Consider the following 18582-nt stretch of genomic DNA (forward strand, 5'->3'; position numbering starts at 1 on the left):
TCAGCTCAAAAAGCTAAAGAAGCATAATTTTTTAAACCATTTTTAAAATCAACACATCCATCCGAGTGTGTTTCACTAAAGCCAAATCATTCTTTATTCTGAGGGTAATGGAACGGTGCTGTCTCCCTTCCTATCTCATTGGGTGGCTTGTGGGAATAAAACAAATATGCAAGTGTACAGAGAAATTAAATTCAATATACAAAGCTAGCATTCTACTCCAAAATGGATGTTAAATAAACAGAACGGAATTGAGGGAAGAAAAAGCTTAGTAATTTTTAAAGGGTGATGGCATTGAGAGTGCAACATAAGAAGATAAAGATTCAGCTGTAGTATGAGGTATATTTAAGATTTGTCATGAAACTACTATGTTCTATGTCAATTATACCTCAATTAAAAAAATAAGATTGGTCAGCTATTTGTCTGAACCCTGTTATTAAAGGAGATGGTGGAATCTGCAGCCCTGATGGGGCCACCAGAGAACCCAAAAATCTAATTTAGAGCCTCTAGTATATGGAAGAAGCATAGGGACAAAATTACTGCCTTTATGCCTTTTACCTTTAAATGGAGCATTCCAACTTTTTATCCCTTAGGACAGATGATTAATTTGAAGTACTTTTGAAATAGCTGAGGCTGAAATTAAGATTTTATTTTTTAATGTTTTTATTTTTTTTTATTTTTGAGAGAGAGAGAGAGAGCACAAGCAGGGGCGGGGCAGAGACAGAGGGAGACAGAGAATCCCAAGCAGGCTCCAGCTGTCAGCGCAAAGCCCGACGCAGGGCCTGAACCCAAGAACCTTGAGATCATGACCTGAGCCCAAGTCATATACTCAACTGACTGAGCCACTCAGGCGTCCCTGAAATTATTTCTAAAAAACAGAAACCACTTTCAATTTTCTCCATCTAAAGTGCTTCATGTTCTCCTAACCACCTAGTCCATGGCAGCGGTGGGATGGGGATGGGCCAGAGAGAATGATTTATCATATTCAGTCTATTTGTTCCAACTATATAACATGCCAGATTTTACTTTGGGATCAAAGCTGACAAGTAGTAAATAAGCTAAATTGTGACTTTCTGAAGACACAGATTCCCAATTAGGAATTTTAAGAGGCAAGTTTGCTGGTCACCAACCTTTCTGGGGTGGAGGGACTTGTGATTTAGTGTGGTCACATTATTCTCGGGTGTCTTCTACTTTCTATAAACTAGATGTGGGCTGAGACACAGGATTTAGGGATCTGCTGGGCAGGAGTCCACCTGCTGACAACCGGTTACCAATGACTGCCCCAGAACGTTCAACAGTTTAGACATAAAAGTTACTCTGAGAGGGGCACCTGGGTGGCTCAGTTGGTTGTGTCCGACCTCGGCTCAGGTCATGATCTCATGGTTCATGAGTTTGAGCCCCGCATGGGGCTGGCTGCTGTTAGCATACAGCCTGCTTTGGACCTTCTGTCCCCCTCTCTCTCTGCCCCTACTCCACCGGTGCTATCTCAAAAATAAACATTTAAAAAAAGTTACTCTGAGAGAGATTAATAATATTCTATGTTGTAATAAAGAAAACACTGGTAGGGGTGCCTGGGTGACTCAGTCAGTTAAGCTTCTGACTCGGTTTTGGCTCAGGTCATGATCTCATGGTTCTTGAGATCAAGACCTGCATTGGGCTCTGCACTGACAGTGCAGAGCCTGCTTGGAATTCTCTCTCTCCCTCTCTCTCTGCCCCTCCTCTGCTTGCCAGTGCAAGTGCACATGTGCTCGCTCTCAAAATAAACAAACACAGAAAGAAAGAAAGAAAGAAAGAAAGAGAGAAAGAAAGAAAGAAAGAAAGAAAACAAACACTGACAGGTGGGCAGGGACACATACCTGAAATAACAAACACAACAAAACAAACCACCAAATATGGCAGGCAGGCCACCAGCAAGATGAGTACTGAGGCCACCAACTGATAGAGTACTGAATACTCAGGATTGACTATTTACAGAATTTTGTACTTAAGGGTCTTAAATGTTAGGTCCCTTTAGGACTTGTGCATTGTAAAATGTCACATGTGTACAAAGTAAATGTGTTTCAAGCCTGGGGATTGGGAGCAACTCTGGTGATGGAGAGGAAAGGAGGGAGAAAAAACTCACGTGGGGGGAAAAGGTCTGAGAGGGAAAGGCAAGCCCCTTGTGTGACTGAATCAGAATGTTCTAATTTAAATTATGTTATCAACTTCACAGGGCACCTGGGTGGCTCAGCTAGTTAAGCGTCTGACTTTGGCTCAGGTCATGATCTCACAGCTTGTGAGTTCAAGCCCTGTGTCGGGCTCTGTGCTGACAGCTCAGAGCCTGGAGTCTACTTCAAATTCTTTGTCTCCCTCTCTCTCTGCCCCTAACCCACTCACATTCTGTCTCAGTCTCTCTCAAAAATAAACATTAAAACATTTTTTTTAATTAAAAAATATATAAACTTCCCATTAATTACATTCTTTACTACAGTTTACAGTTTTGATTTCCTTTTTATCAGAGACTGATAAATTCTGGAGACAATACAATGATAAAATATACTGCTTTGGGGAGAAACGTAGGGGGAGAGGAAAAGAATGTCCAAGGATACTATGATCCCGGCTGACATAATCCTTCTTCACGATGATTAAAAGTCATCAGTATATTTGTCCAGCGTGATAAAATTTAAATATATATGAATACAAAAACTCTTGCGTGATTCAATATCGTAGACCCAACATTCATTTCCCACATCTGTTCCCCTCCCAGAAAGAGAAAGGGAATAGCTTCTATGACATGGACATGAAGGACAAGGACATGAAGAATGGGAGAGGAAACAAACACCTGAGAGATGTCCCAATTTCCAGACGCTGGAAATCGAACAAAGAGGGCGCGAGCCAACGGTCTGAGAGGCACAGAGAGGAACGAGTGCAGCGGAGGAGCCACTAGAACGCCAGCCACTGTGGCACAGAGCCTGGAAAGGCACAGGCGTCTCAGAAAGCGGGGCCAGCAACCAGGTCGTTGACTCAAAATTTTAAGAGGAGTTAGGTCTCTAACCCAACCCAATTCAAGCAGTCAATGGTCCACCTCCCAGAAGGATATTTGGAAAAGAGAAGTTTCTTGAGAGTATCAGAAATAAAGATAAATAAATCTTTATTTAGAGCTGAAGAGAGTGTGGAGAAATTAGAAAAGGCAGAGAGAGAGAGAGAGAGAGAGAGAACGAACGAACCCAGGAGAGAAAAGGCAAAGCCAGAGGATTAATTCAGGAGGTACAACACCTAACTGACAGGATTCTGGAAAGAACAGAGAAAAGAGAAGGAAGGAAAGTATCCAAGAAACAACACACAACAAACTTCCTCAGCTGGAAGGCAGGAGTTTACAGTCAGCAAGGGCTGGCACAGTGAGTGAAGAGACCCACCCCAAGGGCAACTGAGAGGATCCTCAAACCTTCCAGAGGAGGAAGGCAGCACACACACTAAAGACTGAATCGTAACAGCTCCTGTCCCTCAACTGCAGCACTAGAAGCTAGAGGACAAGTCAGGAGTCAGGACTTGAAGGCAGTGAGAGAAAATTATTCCAAATCTAGAATTCTATACCCAGCCAAAGCTCGATTAAGCAAGAGGATGGGATAAAGACATGTTTTCGCATAAGACAAGATCTCAGAGTATTTACCTCCCGCCACCCTTCTCAGCAAACTCCTAAGGGAAGATGATGTCCCGTGTGAGCTGAGGGCGCAGGCTAAGAAAGGCGAAGACATGGGGTTGAGGAAACAGCGTTCACTGGAGGAAAGAAGTGAGTGATAATGACGACGAATGCCCCAGGACAACAGTTACCAAACAGTCCTAAACAGTAAATACCCTGACTGTCAGGTTTGGGTCGGGGAGATGTGGTCCAAGGAAAGCCATAAAAACATGAATTAATAATTCTAGAGAAATGGAAGAGTTTTAGAAGAAAGGAAATATAACCGTGGTATACTTCATAAGCGTTACAGAGTCAGATGTTGAAAAACGGGGGAAAAGGATCCGTGAATAACACAGATAGCGGTAAAAGCTTATTGTTTAGAAACAGGAAACTGGCAGAGGAGTGGGCGGTCGGGTTCGAGGAGGGGTGTGTTCTGGTAAGCGGTGCCGCACCCACGTGACTTTGTAACCCAGGGACCCTTCTTACCGATAAAACAGACGTTAAACAAATCTTCCAAATTACTTCATTTTCTGTCCATCGTTTGAGCCTAGGGGCTTTAATCTGGAGGAATTGCCATGCGATACAGAGCAACAGGGCTGGAACAAGCGAAGGCGGAAGGAACCGCCCAGAAGGGAGAGAAAGAGCAAGCTGGGAAGGGGCTTTGCACTCACCATCTCTCTGGCTATTTCCAGCGCCTCCTGCAGGCCATAGAGCCTGCCGCACACCAGGTAGATTCCGTTGGCCCAGAGAATACAACCCTCATGGACCCAAAATTCATTGCTGTCAAGAGGTAGTTCAGGGATTTGTAACTCCAGCTCGGGGCCACCTTCGGAAGTGGTGGGCACGGAGGGCTTTGAGTCCAAAACGGTCTTTTCGCCGCCGCCCTCGGTGGTTGCTTTCTTACAAGGGAGCCCCCTGGACAGGGACCGAGGGCCCCCGCCACAGTCTTCCGAGCGGTGTCGCCGCTTAAACCTGGGGTGGGCGGCCAGGCTCCTCTGCTCCTTCTGCTGCTGCTCTTCCTCCTCCTCAGTGTCCGTCTTGGAGCCGTTGGACGCGCTTTTGTGCCGTACCTTAACCTTGCTCTGCATCTCCGTGGCCCTCTTGGGCGGCGGATTCTTCGGGAGAGTGGCTGCATAATCTTGGGGATAAAAGGGTCCAAAGAGGTCGCCCATGTTCCGGTAACTGGCCCACTTGCCACACAGACAGCAAACCAGGTGCCCCATAACAGAAGACTCTGTCACGACGGGGCCCTGCAGCATGAAGGACGAAGCCGGGAGCACCTTGCTTTCAGTGCTGCTGGGCGGCGGGGTCAGAGACCTCTGACCCTTCCGACCCCTCACCAATTTGGTCTGTTCTTCTTCTTCAGCATTGATGATTGTACACACAGCTCCAAGTTCACACTTATTTACTACATGGATATAAGGGAAAAAAGACTTGTTCTTGGCGTCGGTTTTATCCAGTGGCTGGGTGGCATACTTTAGTTTGATCTCAGGTTCTTGGGGTTCCACGATGGGAACCGCCTGTTTGGTTTTCCGCTTCCTTGGCTGGGCCCCAGGCTTCCTTCTCTCCCGCCTTTGCCTCTGCTTTTTGGGCTTTGGCTCTCCATCTGCAGAGGTTTCTGGTATCTGAGGGGGCTGAGGGGGTGGAGGTGGTGGCTGCTGTTTCTTCTGCTTGTTCACACTACCGATGGGTCTCCCCTTCTTCTTTCCTGACGGGAAGTACCCCTTCGGGGGGAAACCCTCTTGTTTGGGGGAAATCGTCACTGTATCACTCTCCTTGTCTTCAGCCTTGGGGTTTGCCTCAGGGGCCGACACGCCCGCTGGAGGTACATTCTTTGCGTCAGAAAAGATTAAAGGCGCAGTCCCACCAAGGGAACCGTCTGGTCTCCCCTGGTTACTCCCAGGCTTCTGTGAGGTGGTGGACGTCATGGTGCCAGGGGGTTCCTTTCCAGCGGTGACCGTGTCTGGGTGTGTTTCGGTCTTCACTTTGTCGTCCCCACTGCCACGCCACTCCTCGGAAGACCTCGCCAGGGGCTTTTCTACGTTCAGGTCCTGGCTTGTGGGACAGACTAGGTCAGATACCAGCTCACCTTTTCTCTTCTCCATCTCGGCGTCCGGAACAGCCACACTCCCACCTTCGGGAGGGCCACTCTTCAAAGACAGTATGTCATCGAGAGTAACCGTGTCTCCCCCAGCCTCCGCGCTGTTCGAGGATGCACTCCTCCTAATATTCGGGGACGTGATCTTCTGAACTATAGCCTCCAGTTTCAACCCCCGTCCTTTCCGAGGGGGCAGTATTTTGGTCTTAGCAGGGCTCGTGAGGGTGACGGCAGGGCAGTTCCTACTATCTGGACTCGGAAGGTCCTTGGAGGATTCTCTCTTAGGGACAGACTTGACATCCTGACTGTGAGAAAGATGCGCATAGGAATTGAATGCTCGATCGGCGCCTTCTTTTGGTGGGTGAAGGAGGCGCCCTTTATCTTCGGTGTTACTGTTTTTCACATCTTGTGACTGCCTCTTGCTGGGGATGGGAGAGATAAAGGAACGCACCCGCCTCCGCATGATTAAGGGGTTTTGAGAAGAATGATCCTCTTGGCCTGGAAGCCTGAGCATAACATTGCCGGGTTTGGATGACTGTGCGGTCTCGGCGAGCCCGTGCCCGTCGGCCTCATGGGGGGGTCCGTACCTTTTCTGATTGGACATCCCCGGAGGGCCGCTGCTTTTGGCTGGAGAAGTCTGTCGGGAAAGATCCCAACAAGATTCTTGTTGTAGCTTCTGGGAGCCATGCTTCAATTCAATGCCTTTGTTAGACAGACCGTCACTAGACATGAGGCAGCGCCCGCCTTCCTGAGCGCTGGGGTCGTGGTAAGTCCCCATTGGTGGGCCATACATCATACCGTCTTTGTCGTTTTTCAGGGGGCTCCGCACCCTGTCGAGAAACTGCTGCTGCCTCGGGCTCTTCCGTGGTCCCTCCTGCCTGTGCTGTGCCGCAGAGATTACTCCCTGAGCAGAGCTGCTGCTCCAGTCTTTGTATTCCTCTTGTTGCTGTTGGTACATCTGTCTCTTATAATGGAGCTGAGAATTCAAGCCTGCGTTGGGGTCCCCATAAGCATGAGCCCGCGTATTTGTGTGGTAAGCGGAGGCCAGGCTTTCTGAGTTGGGAGAGAAGGGAGCGTGTAAAGAAGTCCGGTTGGCCCTCTCCGAGAAGGTCATGTGTGGGTTCATGTGATGAGGGTCTCCCCCTGGGCCTCTGCTCCTCCCAGGAGACATCTTCAGTTTTTCTGAGAAGTCATGATATTGCGAAGGGGACCGACCCCTCATGCCCTCCCGACCACTGACTCTGCCAGGGACCCGCCGCATTGGCGCGGGTCTGCTGTCCTGTGGGCCGTAGTCTGAGATGGAATCGTGGGCTGCTCCAGGGCTGGCATTGCCGCGGTAAGACTCGTGCTTGATGCTAGCAGGATGGCAGTGGTCTCCGGATTTCTTGTTGTTGAAACTAGCTTGAGATTTGGGTGGTTCAAAGTCTTCTTCTTTTATCTGCCCGCTCTGGGATTTCAGCTTTGTTTCCATGGATACCAACCCACCCGGAAGAATGACCGACTGACTTAAACTTGGATTGAGCCGTTCACTCCTTGCAAGTCTGGCGTCAGCACCCATGTGTCCCAGTGAGTGAGCCCCCGGGTCCCTGACAATCTGTCTTAGTGGAGAAATATCACAGATCACTGATCTTCTTTCAGAGAGGGAACCCCCGGGCTCATGAGCCGATGACTGGGGCTCTATTTCAAACTTTCTGGGAATCGGATAGTCAGCCAAATTGATCTGTTTCATCTCAGGAGCCGTGCCGCTTGACTTCCTCTCCCAGGGGCCCCAGTGCGGGTTTTCTAGTAGGGACCCAATGCTTTTGTTCAAAAGGCCCCTGCTAGCCAATTCATTGGTTTGACTGACCAAGACGTTAGGCCTCGTGGCTCCTTCCAGGCCACCAGCCATGCCCTGATGCTCCTGAGTGCTCCTAGAATATCTCCTGTCAGGGTGGTGGTGGTAGCCCTGAAGCACTTCCTGCAGGAGGCTAGGGAACTTCTCATTTCTACCCTTTCGCTCCCCGTGGCCAGTGAAATCACCCTTATCTTGTCCCGTAGGATACTGAGGAAAGCTACTGACGTTTCTTGGCACGGCCGACCCGAAACTATCTTTGTAACTGTAGCGCAGGCTTCCAGGAGATTTGCTGGGCTCACTTCTGCCTATAAAACCAGGGCCCACCGCGGAGTGCCCGCTCTGGCCATTTCCCTCTCCATTGTGGTTCGAGTTATTATCTCCATTCTTGTTTCCTTTGCTCCCGACCCCCGGGGGCTCTGGCTGCGGAACTGATGGGTGACTGGTCTCCTTTGCCCCACCAGTGCTGGGTGGCCTTTGAGTGACTGCAGGATCATCCTCTTGGGAGCTTTTATCTTGCCCACCAGGCTTTTCTACCCGACTTGTCATAGCTTCCCGGGAGACAATCACCCCAACCGTCTTCTCATTGACTTTTGGGTTGCCCTCGGATGACAACGGTGTGTCCTTAGCGCCTGGCGAGGCAGCCTCTTCGCCGGCTGCAGGACTGGCATTGAGTCTGGGGGCTTCGTTCTGAGTGCCTTGCGCTGGTGAGGAGCCAGCTTTCTCGGAGGCTCCGCCCTTGTAGGTGGTGTCGGAGCTGGTGCTCTGGCCACTTAGCTGCCTCACACGCTCGCCTTGATCCTCAGAGCTGCTGGAGCAGCCTCCGTCCAGCGACTCTGCCATGGGGGACTTCAGTTGTTCTTCAGGCTGTGAGGAGCCTTCGGAGTTTGTGCAGCTGTCTGCTTTCTTAGAAGACGAGGAGGGCCTCTTGGAGGTCTTCTTCTGAGGCGTCAGGGCATCAGAAAGTAGCATGTGCTGAACGGTATTAGGAAGATTGGCCACTTGAGTACTCAGGGCGCTCAAACTACTCAGCCCAGGATCTGTCAGTCGCTTTTCTGGCACTCCTTCTAGTCCAAACCCTTTGAAGCCCGCAGCATGAGAATTAGGGCTGGGCATCATTGAGGGGGTCGGGCTGAGCTGGGGCATTAACTGTAAAATTCTGTTTCTGGAACCCATGGGCACACTGCCTTGCCCGCACTGGAGGCTCTCCCCACTCTGCATCAGAGGAGACGGGGTGGAGCTACAGCTCGGAGACTGAACCACCGAGGCCGCGGGGGAGGGGTTCGAGATGGGGCTGAAGTTCTGGTGGAACTGCATGGGGGACCTCACAGGAACCTCGGGCTGGCTGTACTGGCCCACCTGGCCCTGCAGGGGCAGCTTGGTGGCAGCGTTGGTGTACTGCATCACATGCTGAGGGGGGTGCTGCTGCGCCTGCTGCGCCTGCTGCTGCGGCTGCTGCTGCGGCTGCTGCGTCCCTGGTGGAATCTTTGCCTGTTCAAAATTCTTCATAGATTGAGGCTGATAGCTGTAATTTGATTGTGTCCCATAGGCCTGTGCATTAGAACCCACGCCGTGTCCTTCATACTGGGATCCAGCGTTCACGCTGTAACCGCCGTCGTAGCTCTGTCCGGACTGGCTGAAACGCTGTGGCGAAGGGAAGGAGGAGGAGGAGGAGGCGGCAGAAGACTGGTAGTGTTGGCCGAACTGACCCACTCGGAGCTGGTACCCGGCGGCAGAGGACGGCAGAGCTGAGGGCCGCTGCATCGGCTGCAGATGGGACGAACCAGACGCTGGCTGGCCAGTGGCTTGCGGCAGAGGCTGATGGGACTGGTAAAGCTGTTGTCTCAACTGCTGTACCTGCTGCTGCTGCTGCTGCTGCTGCTGCTGCTGGCTGGAGGCCTGCTGCTGGTACTGAGCGCTCCCTGGAGAGAAGGGCCCCGTGTAATCCTGCTGATAATGAGACACACCACCAAGGGCAGAGTGCTGTGCTTGAAACTGGCCCACGTGACCCTCGCTCCCATACTGATTGCCAAAGCTGCTCCCCTGGGGGGGTCCGTAGCTCTGCACAGGCCCCGAAGGCCTTCGCTGAGGCGGCTGCGGGGTTCCCGTCGTCACGGGGTCTTTGCTGCCCGCCATGTAGTAAAAGTCTCCAGCCTCCTTCCTGAAACCCTGGTAGCCCTGGTGGCCAGAGGTTTCGCTAGCCATCGCTGCCGCAGCCGCCGTTCCTCGTCGCCCACCGCCGCCGCCGCCGCCGCTGCCACCGCTGCCGCCACCTGCACCCCCAAAATTCTGGAACATCTGGGCCTGACGAGGGCTGAACTCTTCTATCCGGGATGAGCCGTGTACCTCCTGCGGGTAGCTCTGTTGGTCTCCGTGGTAACTGCTTTGCTCCCGGAAGGACTGCATACTGTTCAGCAGCACGGCAGCAGGCCAACAGCCCTCCTGGAAATGGAAGAGGAGACAGGAAAATATCAGACACGTATCTCCTCCGTACAAAGAAAATCAAGTCTAGATGATGGAGGGGATACAATCATTCAGACGCCCAGATGAAGGGGACTGGGCTGAATCTCATCTCCTTTGATTTCTTATCCTATCCCTCTCTGAAAATGCAAATAAGTGGGGAAATGGCCTCAGGAGTGAGGCAGAAGCCTGTGGCAGCATGAAAAGAAACATTCTGGGTAAATACAAATTTAATACAGAAAAAAACCTCACAATTAAATAAATGAGCCCCCAACATTCTATCGGGCTAAAATACGGGGCTGTGCTATTACTATTAATAAAAAAAAAAAAACAACAAAAAAACAATTTTTAAGTAAGTCTTCCAGTTACAGTGGGGGAGTGTGAGGAAAAAACCACTTTCATTTATTTGCTTTCATTATTATTTGTCTGATCGCTGAACTGAGTCTCAAATAATGATGAGGCAGTCACTCCACTGGCTGTCCCACCCTCCCCAACTTTGAGCAACAGAACTCAGTCTCATGTCCAAATGCATGCTATTGCAGGTTTCCTGTAACTACTGACTGGTGACCCCAGGACACTCAACTCTGATCAGTGTATGGATCCCCTGATTGCTGCAGTCATTCCTCACAAACTTAGGGCTTAACCTCTTTCTTGACAAGCAATTGTGTGCAAGGCACTCCTCCTTTCAGCCATCTGTCCTTAACTCCCAGGGACAAAGGACTAGGCAGCATAAGCCAAAGCAGCAGTGACTTTTCTTCCAGATTCTTTTTGTAGGTCTGCAAGAAGTTCCAGCACCTCTAACACCCACACAGATTTTTATTTGCCAATCTAGTATTCACAGAGTTATAACTGGCCATTACTGTGAAGTAGGAAATTGAAACAGTCACTTTGGAAGACAGTACAAAATATAGAGGAAAATAAAAATTCATCAGCTAGGACCTAGACTCTTCTCAAAGTCATCCGATTGGGTCAACAGCTTGCATTACCTTTGCTGATGTAATTAGCATGTAATGTACTACTCTTCTTAGTCAATCAAGAGACGATCTTCTTATTTTTTTGCCTTTTGCCTGGGCCTGTCTACTTCTCAGGGTTAGCTGAGTAAAACAAGGTCAAAGAGCTCCAAAACTCTTTAAAATCAGTTACTTAAAGAAGTTGTGAGGGGCACCTGGGTGGCTCAGTCAGTTAAGCGTCCGACTGGCTCAGGTCATTTGTGGGTCTGAGCCCCGCGTCGGGCTCTGTGCTGACAGCTCGGGAGCCTGGAGGCTGCTTCAGGTTCAGTGTCTCCCTCTCTACCCCTTCCCTGATGGTGTTCTGTCTCTCTCTCTCTCAGAAATAAACTTTTTTTTTTTTTTTAATTAAAAAAAGTTGTGAAACACATCTAGGTTAGGGTAAGTGAGGGCAAAGTTTTCTTACAATGGCTTATTAAGCTAGTTTCTTCTTCTTAGTTCCTGCTCAGAGAGCTGACAATAATGCTGCTAGCAGGTAAGTCAGCAATCCTTTTCAAAGTTAAGCTGGAGTTCGCATCTCCAAGCCCTACGGGGGGCTCGACTCGCCATCTCATTCAAGTGAAGCTGCTCTGGGGGGTCCCTATCTCCACCCCATGAACTCTCTGACCTCCTCCCCTGCCAGTCTCTGCTCTGGTCCTGCGGTATCCTGCTTTGGGGACCATCAAAGGCATTTCTACAGAGGAATTTTGCTCTGCCTGCGATGCGCTTCCCCTGTAGACGCATGGCTTGCCCCTCTTAACTTCCTTCCAGTCTCTGGGCAAAGGCCAACTGACCGGTAAGGCCTTCCCTGGCCATCCTATTAAGAACAGCTAACTCCACAGCCGAGGCTGGGCTTTCCCGATCTCCCTCCCCAGCACTTATCTCCCAACAGACACAGATATGCTACTTGGGTACTAGTCATCTCTCCCCCCACTAGAATGTAAACTTCCTAAAGGGCAGACTTGTCCCTTGCTGTAATCTTCATGTCATTAAAGAGCACACGGCAGGCGTTCCGTGAACCAGTAAACGGTAGAAGAACTAGGCTTTAGAGAACTAGGCTAGAACGTACCTACTCAGAGGTGGTAGCGTGGCGGGGAGATGAGAGAGTGACAGGATGAGAAAATAGAACGTGATCAATCTAAAAGCAGAGCTGGAGGGTGCCGAACACCCTGCAATCCTGTAAAATCCTCCAGGCCCAGTCCCAAGGCGGGGAACACCCAACTTGAGTCCACAAGAGAGCCGTGAGGAGGCTTTGGAGAGTAAACGTGGGTCAGAGCTGAAGATGGTCAGTAACTCCAAACTCAGAAAGCTGGCCCACTTCTTCCCGAAATATCTTAAGTCTAAAATAGCTAGACAAGTGTCTACTACTTTGATATTAAGCTTGATTATATAATCACATGACCCAAAGTCATCTTTAAACATTCAAGTACAAATAATCTCAGAATCTAAAGGAAACCGCTTCTCATCATCTTCAAACTCCTGCAACAGACTGCTCTTTTCTGTGTTCCTGTGAATCTGCTGCTGGGCAACAGACAATAGCTTACTGTAGTGTTCGCTACAGTACCAGCCCCTCACATGCACCGTCACTAACCCTCACAGCACGGACACCCTCATTTTACAGATGAGGACACCAAAGCACAGAGCTCACAAGGCTCCTGAGCAGCAGGCCCCCTCGGGCCACGTTCCTAATATTACACTACCCCGAGGATCTGTGATGCAGCCAGTGACAGGTGCCATCTGTCCTGTCAGAGATCACACGTTCCAGTGTGTCCCTTCTCTGCCTCCCTCTCACAAGGACCTCCCCCATTATTTCCAGCACCGCCGAAAACATTCTGTCCACACAGGTATTTCTCCTGTTTGTGACTGTGCCTCTACCCTGGCTCTCAATGCCAGTGGCCTTCTCCAAACGATCGAAGGTGGCTGAGATGGGTTCCACTGAACAAAAAGACTAAATCTGGTAGGTTAATGAAAAGTTCTCTCAAGAGATACTCTCTCCACAAATAAATATTTTACATGCTGTTTAATTAATCCTTCTGTAAATAAAATCAGGCTTCTGAAAATCTACATGTAAATCTAAATGTCACTTGCTCCAAAGTTTTCCTTAGCAGGAGCTCCTAAGAGCTGAAGACGAGCTTAACGCTGGCCAATCCCGCCCACCGCAGGCCGGTGGGTCCCTGAGAAAACCCTATCTCCAGAGGGAAAGAGATTTGGGTACAATTCCTCAGAGGTCTTTCTCAGCCCTTCCCTGGAGCTTCCCTGTCCTGTGGGATGCCCTCCTCCTCCCTATCGTTGTAGTTCTGGTTTATGAACCAGACAAGAAAAAAAAAAATTCCCAGCCAAATACCTCCTGCAGGGTACCAGTCAAGCTAAACATTCTTAATATACATGAAGTATCCGGTCCATAAGAAAGTGAATGCAGGGGCGCCTGGGTGGCGCAGTCGGTTAAGCGTCCGACTTCAGCCAGGTCACGATCTCGCGGTCTGTGAGTTCGAGCCCCGCGTCGGGCTCTGGGCTGATGGCTCGGAGCCTGGAGCCTGTTTCCGATTCTGTGTCTCCCTCTCTCTCTGCCCCTCCCCCGTTCATGCTCTGTCTCTCTCTGTCCCAAAAATAAATAAAAACCGTTGAAAAAAAAATTTAAAAAAAAAAAAAAGAAAAAAAAAAAGAAAAAAGAAAGTGAATGCAAGTTCCAAGTTCCTCTGTTTTGGGAGTTCCAAGTAAAACAAGAAGAAAACCAAGTATCCCAGCAACTAAAAATGTCAGCCAGAGGGGCTCCTGGGTGGCTCAGTCAGTTAAACGGCTGACTCCTGATTGCGGCTCAGGTCATGATCCCACGGTTTGTGAGTTCAAGCCCCACGTTGGGCTCTGAACTGACAGTGTAGAGGCTGCTTGGGATTCTGTCTCTCTCCCTCTCTCTGCTCCTCCCCCGCTTGTTCTTTCTCTCTCTCAAAATAAACAAACTTAAAAAACAATGTCAGCCAGGATATTTGTAACTTTAGTATCAGCCTTATAAAATAAGCTAAGAGAGATCTTTCAGATATCATCCTATCATTTTAAAAATGCAAATACAGTTTTGAACATCATGATTAATACTGACAAATGCCTGAATTTCCTTGTTTGAATGAACGCAGATGTGGTTAGAGAAAAACTGACACTCCAAAGGAAGCCAGTCACCCATGAGGAATTTGTAGATGCGCTCTGAAAAGAGGTTTGCCACTGCACCTCCCTCCCCAACTCTCCCTTTCCCTGATTTCCCCTTTTCTGGTTTTCTCCTATTTTCTAGCTTTCTGGATGGGTTCAGCGGGCCGTGGAGTGGCACTAGTGAGGTCCCAAACTCAGTGCCCTCACGTTCACAGCCCAGAGCCTGCATGCCGACCTCCACCACTTCTGCCTGTGGCCCGCCCTCCAGCCTGTCGCAGGGCCACGAATTGCCACCTCACAGAAAAGAGCCGTGGCTTGCTTTGTCCTCCTTTCCTTGCACGTACATCACCCCACTCCCCAATCCAGTCTTCCCCACAAAAGCCTCCAAACTGCCTTCAACACCGTCTCCTCGGAGGTCTCTCCAGGCACCTGCTTCCTTTTTCAGTTCTGGCTTAACCACTGTGTTTCTGCCCCTTCTCCTCCCTTGCCTTGAAAAACTGCCTCAGTTCTCAGGACAAAATCACCACCTGTGCTTCTAGTTATGGCCCCTGCCTGGTGGACCATTCTGTTTGCCCTGCAGCCTCCCTCCTCACCCATCTCCCCCCTACTCCAGGCCCGGAGAGGAGGCAGAGTAGGGACCCGAAGAGGTTCCGGTGCCCCCTGTGGCTTCTGGCCCAGTCTGGCTGGGACGAGGCAGGAAGAGAGTGAGGAGGGGGGATTTGTTCTCCGGGTTCCCACCCTGCAGTCACTGAGGCTGGCTGAGACGGTGCGCCAATGGCCACGCTCCATTTGGGGAACCTGAACAGCCACTTTCTCCAGGCCTCAGGAACTGCTTCCTCTTCTTGCCTTTCAGGACTGGGAGAGTAACAACTCCTGCTATTGCTGGCCCAGAGACTCCACTTTCTCCACTGGTGTCCCCAACCCTGCTCACTCACTGTGAACAGTCCCAATCCTGCACTGTGGTCAATTCCGTGTCATGATGACTCTCTTCTAAGCCCTCCTCTGTAGATCAGAAGCTGGGAGCTACTTTCCATAACCCCCTTTCCAGCATGGTCGCAAAGAGAAGCACAAGACAGATTTGGAAGACAGAAGAGAAAGCAGAGACCGCTACCCCAGAGGAAGTGGTGACAACAGACACAGGTGCATAGTGGCTTCCCTGTGAGCTCATGAGAACCACTCACTGAGGTACCTCGGCCCTAGATGGGCAGGAGCAGCATCTCTGACCTTCTCAACCCCAGCGGTTCTGCCAGCAGTAGGATAAACCTTAATTCTTCTGTCAAAACTCTTCAGGAGCACCTGGGTGGCTCAGGCAGTTTCAGGTCACAATCTCATGGTTTGTGAGTTCGAGCCCCACGTGGGGGTCTGTGCCGACCCAGCTCAGAGTCTGGAGCCTGCTTCGGATCTGTGTCTCCTTCTCTCTCTCTGCCCCTCCCCCATTCACACTCTGTCTCTGTCCCTCAAAAATAAATAAAAATTAAACACACACACACACACACACACACACACTCTTCATACCTGGAACAGAAAAGCTTCCCCTCTCCTGAATGATACAATTAAATGCTCCTCAAATTACCCAGTTTGAGTATGCCATCTGTTTCCTGCAGGACCCTGACTAATATAGTTCTTCTCTTATTCCTAGGATTTCAGAGTAGATTATTATCACTTGGGGAGTGAGAGACTTCTATTTCATGCAATATGGCATACCAGAGGAACTAAGAAATCTCCTCTCAACAAAACACCTAGAAATGTCAGAGAAAATGCACAGCCAAGCTGCAAATAAGATATGTCCAGGGTTCAAAATTGGATGGAATACCAAAAACAGAGTGGCAAGCAGGTGCTGGGCTCTGACTGCCAGGGATGGGGTAGGAAGGCGTTTGCAGTATTTATCAACCGCACCGCCACAGTTCTGATGACCATTTGGGGGTAGAAGACAAGGCCTCTAGTGGCGGGGGCGTGGGGGGGTGGGGTGGGGAAGAATAGTCACTTCTGCATGTAAAGACTCTGGGCAGCGTCACTTGTGGCTAAAATAATTTCTCTAAAGATGACAAAATAGATTTATTCTTAGGCCGTCACCAACTCATATTTTCAATGATAAAAACGTTCTTTCCTCAATGGACCCAACTTCCCATCCTCCGGGAAAACCACAATCAGCTCTCAGCTACCCTAAGCAAGAAGCTTTAGAATAACCCAAACTCAACTCTTCCTTTAACCCTTTGTATTTAAGATGTCACCTAATCCTGCCACTTCTCCATTTCCTGTATTTGTCCCTTACCTCTCCAGCCTTGTCACTGGCGCTTTCGCCTTTCTTGACGGACAAGAACACCTCCAGAAGTTCTCTTTCCCAGCACCCAGCACCCGGAACAGCTTTGCTTCACCAACGTCTTGACGGTGTTCCCCTCCCCACATGCCCTGAAGCCCTCTGATGTCTTCCCAACTGCATTTCTGCTCCTCTCCACCCAAACAAACCTGCTCAGTCCCGTCTAGGCCACCACGTGCTCTTCCTTTTCTGAAGCATCCCTAGGTCCAAAAATTCCTTCCTCCTTTGTCAGTCACGTGGCTCTCAGAACCTAAAGAACTCCTGAAATGTGACCTTCTCTACAATTCTTCCTTAAAACAGAGAATTTGCTGGCTTTTCTCTGCTTTGTAACAACAAACATAGTGGAGTACGCTTGCCCTTAACCACTATCCAAGGCACGTGCTATTGATGTAATAATAACTACCATTTATTCTACGTGTCATACACTGTATGCTTTACATACATTTCAATTTACTGATGAGGAAACAAAAACAAATTATGTAATTTGCCAAAAGTCACCCTTCTAGGATAAGTTGGAGCTGATGTTCTATAACTCAGTTCCAAAGTCCATGATCTTTCTGTCATTACATCACAAATTCTGTAAGGAGCACCCAAGTCCAGGTTTTTAAAAGTCCTGACCAACTTTTGTGTCAGATTTATAATACCTGCAGCAATCTCCTATTTACTGCACGTCTAATACAAGTCCTGCACTGCACCAGGCGTTTTACATAAATGTTAATGCATTTTCATCCTCACCATGCTCTAAGAAGTATTAGTGCTCCTTTTTGTAAACTGAGGCTCAGAAAAGTTCAACAAGCGAAACATTCATAGTAAACAGAGGTGAGATACGGAATGGCCACTCCCCAAACCCCACTGTACTTCTGGCAGAAGCCTGCCTTGAACCAGGAGCAAGACACTCACAAACCAGGAAGCATTTTAAAATTTGTTTATTTTTATCTTGACAGAGAGAGAGAGAGAGAAAGCGCATGTGCACAGCAGGGAAGGGGCAGAGAGAGAAGAGGAGAGAGAATCCCAAGCAGGCTCCTCGCTGTCAGCACAGAGCCTGATGTGGGGCTCGAACTCACTAACTGTGAGATCGTGACCTGAGCTGAAATCAAGAGTCAGATGCCTAACCAGCTGAGCCACCCAGGAGCCCCTGGGAAGCATTTTAAAAAGAAATCTTGAAGGGCACCCTGGGTGGCTCAGTCAGTTGAGCATCTGACTTCGGCTCAGGTCATGATCACACGGTTTGTGAGTTTGAGCCCCACACGGGGGTCTGTGATGACAGCTCAGAGCCTGAAGCCTGCTTTAGATTCTGTGTGTGTGTGTGTGTGTGTGTGTGTGTGTGTGTGTGTTTCTCTCTCTCTCTCTCCCCCTTCCCCGTTCACACACTATCTAAAAAAATTAACATTAAAAAATATATTTTTTTTAAGAAATCTTGAAATTTGCTAGAACTGAGTTCACTGCTTGTATCTGGATATATCCATGCTATTTGCTTTACACGTGTGCAAATGAGGGATCTTCCTAAATAGATCAATCAGGCCCAAAGACCTGCCCAATGACTTGATAATTCAAATTCTATGTCCTATTTGCAGAGGTACAGTCTAGATTTTTCCAGTGACTGATAGGTCTCAGCACAATTAGGCCTTTAGAATAAGCCAAGGTACTAACAGTGCTTGCTGACTGGCTCCCTGGCTGAGAAGCCCAGAAAGCAGCTTAAGAAACCAACTCAGATGTCTGTCATCTAGAGGAAAAGAAACCCACCCAGAATGCCTAAAAAGTTTACTCTCTGAGGGTCAAAAATCTGTATTCTAATTAGTCATGTAAACTATAAAAAATATCTACTTTCAACCACGATGAAATTAATGATAATAAAATCCAGGGGCACAAATTTATAGCTATTAATTTTTCAAAAAAAAAAAAAATTAAGAGATGATACCCTGTCTGGTGAGGTTGGGGTGAACCTGGTACAAACAATTAACAAAAGCAGCATAAGTTTCCAGAACTCTTTAAAAAAAGCAATTTGGGGGGCGCCTGGGTGGCTCAGTTGGTTGAGCGGCCGACTTTGGCTCAGGTCACGATCTCACAGTCCGTGAGTTCGAGCCCCGCATCGGGCTC

General features: G+C 49.1%; 1 protein-coding gene across 5 annotated transcripts in view; it reads right to left on the minus strand.

Annotated features, from left to right (window-relative positions):
* Nucleotides 1–13427, minus strand: part of TCF20 (transcription factor 20) — a 58027-nt gene extending 44600 nt beyond the window's left edge. For 3 of the 5 annotated variants that reach the window (XM_049627579.1, XM_049627578.1, XM_049627577.1), the window contains exon 1: nt 4327–13426. In XM_049627579.1, coding sequence (XP_049483536.1) covers nt 4327–9990 — 5664 coding nt within the window. In that variant the 5' untranslated portion in view covers nt 9991–13426. Of the gene's footprint in view, nt 1–4326 lie in introns of all 5 variants that reach the window. The other 2 variants (XM_049627581.1, XM_049627580.1) reach the window with 2 other exon arrangements.
* Between the last annotated feature and the right edge of the window lie 5155 nt (nt 13428–18582).

Source organism: Panthera uncia, chromosome B4 (genome assembly GCF_023721935.1).
Source record: "Panthera uncia isolate 11264 chromosome B4, Puncia_PCG_1.0, whole genome shotgun sequence".
Lineage (NCBI taxonomy): Eukaryota > Metazoa > Chordata > Mammalia > Carnivora > Felidae > Panthera > Panthera uncia.